Consider the following 6,000-nt stretch of genomic DNA (forward strand, 5'->3'; position numbering starts at 1 on the left):
CTATGGTCACAGGTTTCGTTGTCTTTACCAACACAATTCAACAGATTGTTGGCTAACAATGCTTTTGGGAAACCCACCTCTGGGCTGCATCCGAAATCACTTACTTCCCTACTATATAGTAGGTGAAAAATAGCATGTGACAAAAGACTTTCTCAATTCACAGTACTCATAAAAGAGTAGGTGTAAAGTACCCGGATTACCTAATTCTTCTGCTGAGATTGTGAATTGTGCATATGATGGACACTTTACAATCCCATGAGGCCACGGGAGAGGATTTAGGAATGGCAGTGAACCGACATAACTGACCCTGGTAGGTCACATGATAATGACAACATGGCCAATGTAGTACGTCCAGATTACATCCATACTACACACTCATACTATGTAGAACATACTGTTTTAGTAGTCGTGAAGTAATTACTTATTCAAAATAAGTTCCTACTCAATAGAGTTTGCGATTTCGGACGCAGCCCTGGTCTACTTTGATTCACATAGAAGACACAGGAAACAAAAATAAGCAGTTATGCCCAAACAAGTGTAACGAAAAAATATACAGTCCCAAAAACCCCATTACCTAAAACAGATTTCAAACTTCAGTGACTGCTTCAGGGAGGAAAATGTCACAAGGTTCTGAGAATCATTATTCGGACTCTACTGCCATCATGTGGTGAGTGCATGGACCAAAAAGACCCAATTCCCTTTATTAAGATTAAAGATCACCCAAGATTAAAGAGATACATATCTGATCTGATACATCTTATGTAAAGTATCTTCTCCTGCATATGCAAACGCCATTAGGTTTAGTTGGGCTATCATGTTGTGCAGAAAATCTTTTTACTGTTTCACTTCTGCTTTTACACTCACATGATTATTGTGACTCATCTGGCTTATGCTAGGCTACTATTTGTTCTAGAAGTAGGCTAGTTTTAGAACAAATGTAAGCCAATCAATAGAGAGTTAGAACACCTTACCTGGCTTTTCTGAGCAACAACACCTTTTTATTCTGCTAGACATAATTGTGTATCATTTCTGATTTTCCAAATTAGCAATTCACTGAAAAAGAATGGGAAGTGGTTTGTATTTTGACCAGTTTCTCTAAAATCCCCTCTCAAACAAACAGAATGGCAGAGGTTTGATTAAGTTATAGTTTAACCAGGCCTATAGATCCTCTCTAAAAGGACAATTGTTATAGGCCTACCTATAAATTGCCTATCCTCATACCTCAGAGGACAACCGGTTTGGGTACTATCTTGTTTCAAGAGAACCCGTCAAAATATTAAGAATGAATGGGTAGGTTATAATAAGGAATTCAATCAACTGTTTGTCTTATACAGTAGGCTTGGTTGTCAGTCAAGGGTAAACGGCAAGAACAAAGCAACATTAAATTACAGAATTGTTTGGACTCAGGCTACAGTTTATTCTAATAACAAAAAAATAAGATTTTTATTGACAGTTAGGCTCCAGCACTGTACAATTATAAATGGATTGTTTTTGACATGTGCCCTTTGGTAAAAACATAGGTGATCGATTTTGCACAAGGGAATCTTCCACTGGATCTGCAACGTGAATTTTGAAAACGTGCGAGTAAAACAATGGTGTGTGAAGGGATTTTAAACATCAGCTAATGTGAGGGAAGGGTGGCATTTTAGGGCTTAAAAAGTGTCAGTGAATGTAACGTGAGGAAATTCTGTATTTTAAACTTGAGTCGCCTAAACACGAGTTAACGTTCGTGTTTTGACTTGTCGGAAACTCCCACCACAAGTCAGGCTCAGTCAGTCATTCGACTGCAACGTTATTTCCTGCAACGATGCGACATGAGGTGATGCGCGTTAGGAAACGATAAAAGCTCGAGTTTATAGCGTTTGAATTGAACAAAGGGACATGAAATAAGGTAACGTAACAGTTTATGAAACATTTTAACTTTCTCAATTTGATTTACACATAAAAAAAAGTTTGTCGCGAAGCTGTTTAGCGGAACGTCAAACCAAGGGATTAATCTGAATTAAACAAGGAACATGAAATTACAGCACGACTGCACAGTCTATGTCCTTCTATCGTTTTAACTTTTTTTTATTATTATTGTGGTTACTGTTAAGAGATCTGGCTTACTTGATGTTGTGTTATTTAACAACTGAATTAAGTTACTGAATCAGTGTTCACTGCAAAATGATGTAGGCTACAGTCAATACTTATTATATATATTTTTTTTTTGTGGCTGCACTTCCCTATGAAGTTTTATGTACATTGATATATTTCATTAGTGCACAGTGTTGATTTTACATCCGGGAATAGACTGGATGGTCTTAGATTATATTATTGTTTTGTTCACATGTGTATCTATTGCTTGAGGTTTATGTTCATAATGAGACAATAACGAGTTTACCCTAGGATTTAAGCACGTAAGTCACTTATTTGCTCTTATTGCCTCATGGTGTTCAACAGAGGATTAAAGGGAAGTCCCCACCCTTTTTATGCTATGTATGGTGGTGACTATATCTGGTGGGAAATGTGCAGCATCATTGTCATTGTGGTGATGACTATATGACTAACACTTCTGGTCTTATAAATAGTTTAGCTTTATGGTAAATTGTTGCCAGTGTACTAAAACCATTAATTAGAGGCCAAAAACACGCAATCAAGCGTGCATTTTGAACTGTGTCTGGCTTTATATTCATCCAGTTGAATACCATACTGTGCAATGAAGGTCTCATACATGTTTGTAGAGTCAAAGCTTGTGGGCCATAAAGTCTAACAACCTGAATTTCCCTCCTAGGAAAGATGAGAGACAGGCTGTCTGAACTGGGAGGTGTTGCCACCAAAGTCCACAGCGAGGAGGAAGAGCAAGTGGATAGCGGAGAAGATGTGGACAATGGTGAATTTGAACAGCATGCAGTGGTGTTCGAGGGCGAGGACATCATGGAGGACACCTTCAGAGAAGCCCAATCCATCCAGAAAGAGATCTCCCAACTCAGGATGGAGGTCAAGAGACTGGGTAAACAGAACACACGCTTTCTCACCTCTGTCAGACGCATTAGCAGCATCAAACGCGACTCGAACACGATTGCACGCAGCATCAAGACGAAAGGGGAGAGCTTGTATGCTCGGATAAAGAAGCTGGATGCACTTTGTAAAGAGTTGGAGGAGAAACACGGAGCCCATTCGGCTTTGGTGCGCATGATACACGGCCAGTTCGTCTCTATAACGGGTTCTTTTCATGAGGTTATGAATGAATACAACAACGCCGAAATGGCACAGAGGGACAACTGCAAGACTCGTATCCAAAGGCAGGCGGGGATCATGGGTAAAGAAGTGAGTGGAGATCAAATCGAAGAAATGATTGAGACCGGCAAGTGGAACGTTTTTTCCGACGACTTGCTCACAGACGGGCGAACCGCTCGTTCAGCGCTCACTGAGATCGAGAATCGCCACAAGGAGCTTTTGGAGTTGGAAAGTCGCATCCGAGACATCCATGATCTGTTTTTCCAGCTGGCTTTGCTGGTGGAGGAACAAGGGCCCATGGTGGACAACATTGAGGCAAATGTATATGCCACCCAAGACTATGTGACCAAAGCTACAGCTCAGATAAAGAAGGCTGTCAAATACAAGAAGAAAAACCCTTGTCGACAGATCTTCTGTTGCTGTTTTCCATGTTGCAATAAATGATCTCAGTGTTAAAGCCTTCCTATTTCACATACGCCATAGCATATTAAACGAACAACAACGTGTTTCATTCTGGTGTTAACCATGACATGTGATTTACTTTGTAGAGAACAACCAATGCCCAGTGCCTGCGCTTGATTGTTGCCATTGCAAAAAAGCTTTTTGACTTCTAAACCACAGGAGATGCAATGCAGTTGAGCTGAAGTGATACTGCAATGTCACTGCTACTCTTCTGTAAGTGTCACAGGACATTAACTTGATGTGTAAAAGATATTAAAAAGGAAACCACAAGTGTTTTACACCCATGTACAGTGCAAGCAAACAATATACAGAAACATGTTTTATTACTGCTTTATTTTAAGATACATTTGTGTGTGTATGATTGTTGTGTTAATTTAATAAATAATATTTTATCTTTGAATGCCTTTATGTTTGTTTGATCACCATATTGTTCTACAGCTTATTAATGCAACATTTATGCAATACATTGTATTGCATCATTGTTGGTTTCCCAACTAGGAAAGTTACTTCTGCAATATGACTTGCAAAAGGAGTTGTGTAAAATGGTTTGGAAATAAAGCCCAGCAATTCTATTCATCTGAACAAACACTGAGAAGAATCAGCATGTTCTTTCTTTACTGATGGTTGCATTTGCATCTGAATCAATTTAAGAAATCTGTCAGCTTCTTTTTGAGAACCATGCTTACTTTCAAAGTGGCATTACAACATGATATTCCAGTTAAAACTACCAGGAGTGGGGTTTGAACCCACGAGGACATTTGTCCATTGGATCTTAAGTCCAACGCCTTAACCACTCGGCCATCCTGGTGGATGCAGAGTTCAAACTTTAATTTTTTAGAGGAAATGTATTCTGTTGTTTCTTTGTTTCGAGTGACCACATCTACCCGCAGAGCAGCTTTTTTTTTTTCGTCTTCTTCTTTTTTTTTTCTTTAAAGAAAATGCATCACATTAAACTAGGTAGTAAGACCTTTCAGTTTTGATTGTAGTTGTATTTGAGATCACAAGTTTTACATTTGTATCTTGAAGGTTTTTGATAGTTTCGAAAAAGAATTTAGAAGCACATTCATAAAGTTTAAAAAGGACAACAACACTACAAATGTAAAGCAATGGTGCATATGCCTAAGAAAAATTATAGTTATATGCAGGTGCTTTTAGTATAAAGTGACACAAATATCTGGAAGAATAGTGGGGTTAAATCATTTAATCTATTAACAAAGTTAGCTTTGTCACTTGTTTCTTGTGTCACTGTTGGTTGCTTGCATGTCTCCATTTTCTACTAAAGTGGAACATTTATATTATATATCGCATTGCACTTAAAGGTTATGAAGTTATACCAGGAATGGGGTTTGGACCCACAAGGACATTTGTCAACACCTTTTTTTCTTTTTTTTTTTTCTTTTTTTTTTTTTCAATTCACAGATTTTCAATTAAGTCCAACACCTTAACCACTCGGCCATCCTGGTTGCATGTGAGATTCTTATGACCTTGTGTATGAAATAGGTAACTGTAGGATCATTCAGAGCTGCTGATGTGTATTTGGGCTCACCGAATTTCGATTTCGTAGCTTTTGTAGTGGTTCAATAGAATAAGGCACAGCATTGGCAGCAAAGAAAGAAACTAAACAGTATATGCTGTAAACTTGTTCAGTTCAGTTTGCTTGTATCAATACAGTTTCATTTATGAGATAACAATCAATTTTCTTTTTTTTTTCCTCAGTTCAGACTGTAATGTGACAGTCTAAAGTCTGTTATGTTGCATTAGTTCCAACTTTGGTCTTTTCTTCTGTGTATTTTGCAGTGATGTGATGAGGCCTACAGACAGTATGATATTTTGTGTGTTGTAATTGTAACTGCAGTTGGCACAGCATCTGTGTATGACAGGCCTGTAACTTTAATGCATTGGCATGTATGAATGCTTTTGTAATGTCTTTTTCAGCAAGGAGAAACACTGAAACACACGAATTGCTGAAAAAGTGTTTTAGGACTCTTGTAAGTTTAAAGGTTAGTTTTATGTAGGCAGGCAACAAGTATTGATACTCTAAATAGTTTCCCCAATAATAAAGTAAATTAAATATATATATTTATTTAAAAATATTTAAAGTCTATTTGAAGTCACATTTTCCCCATCAGGTTCAAGTGATTCTTAAGAACACTGGAGGTGTGCTGCCATGTTAGACCATTAGATGTCAGAATTTAACTTTTTAGGTCTCAACAGAAAGTCTCTTGTCTGTTAAATGATGTTCAAGTAACTGGATTAATACTCTAGAATACTCTATGGTTTCACAGACAAGGCTTAAGTCTAGTCCCAGACTAAAATGCA

General features: G+C 37.9%; 1 protein-coding gene across 4 annotated transcripts; it reads left to right on the forward strand.

Moving 5' to 3' along the window:
• Positions 1-1,228: 1,228 nt before the first annotated feature.
• stx11a (syntaxin 11a) lies at positions 1,229-4,271 on the forward strand. 4 transcript variants are annotated; one of them, XM_081393748.1, is made up of 2 exons: positions 1,229-1,290; positions 2,774-4,255. In XM_081393748.1, exons 1-2 carry the CDS (start codon positions 1,287-1,289, stop codon positions 3,661-3,663), a joined length of 894 nt encoding a protein of 297 aa, XP_081249874.1. In that variant the 5' UTR covers positions 1,229-1,286; the 3' UTR covers positions 3,664-4,255. The 4 variants fall into 4 exon arrangements, with proteins under 4 accessions (XP_081249874.1, XP_081249875.1, XP_081249876.1 ...); XM_081393749.1 differs by lacking the exon at positions 1,229-1,290 and adding an exon at positions 1,508-1,891 and having other exon boundaries at positions 2,774-4,271; XM_081393750.1 differs by lacking the exon at positions 1,229-1,290 and adding an exon at positions 1,508-1,595.
• The last annotated feature ends 1,729 nt before the right edge of the window (positions 4,272-6,000 follow it).

Source organism: Scardinius erythrophthalmus (genome assembly GCF_964197995.2).
Source record: "Scardinius erythrophthalmus genome assembly, chromosome: 19".
Taxonomy (NCBI): Eukaryota; Metazoa; Chordata; class Actinopteri; order Cypriniformes; family Leuciscidae; genus Scardinius; species Scardinius erythrophthalmus.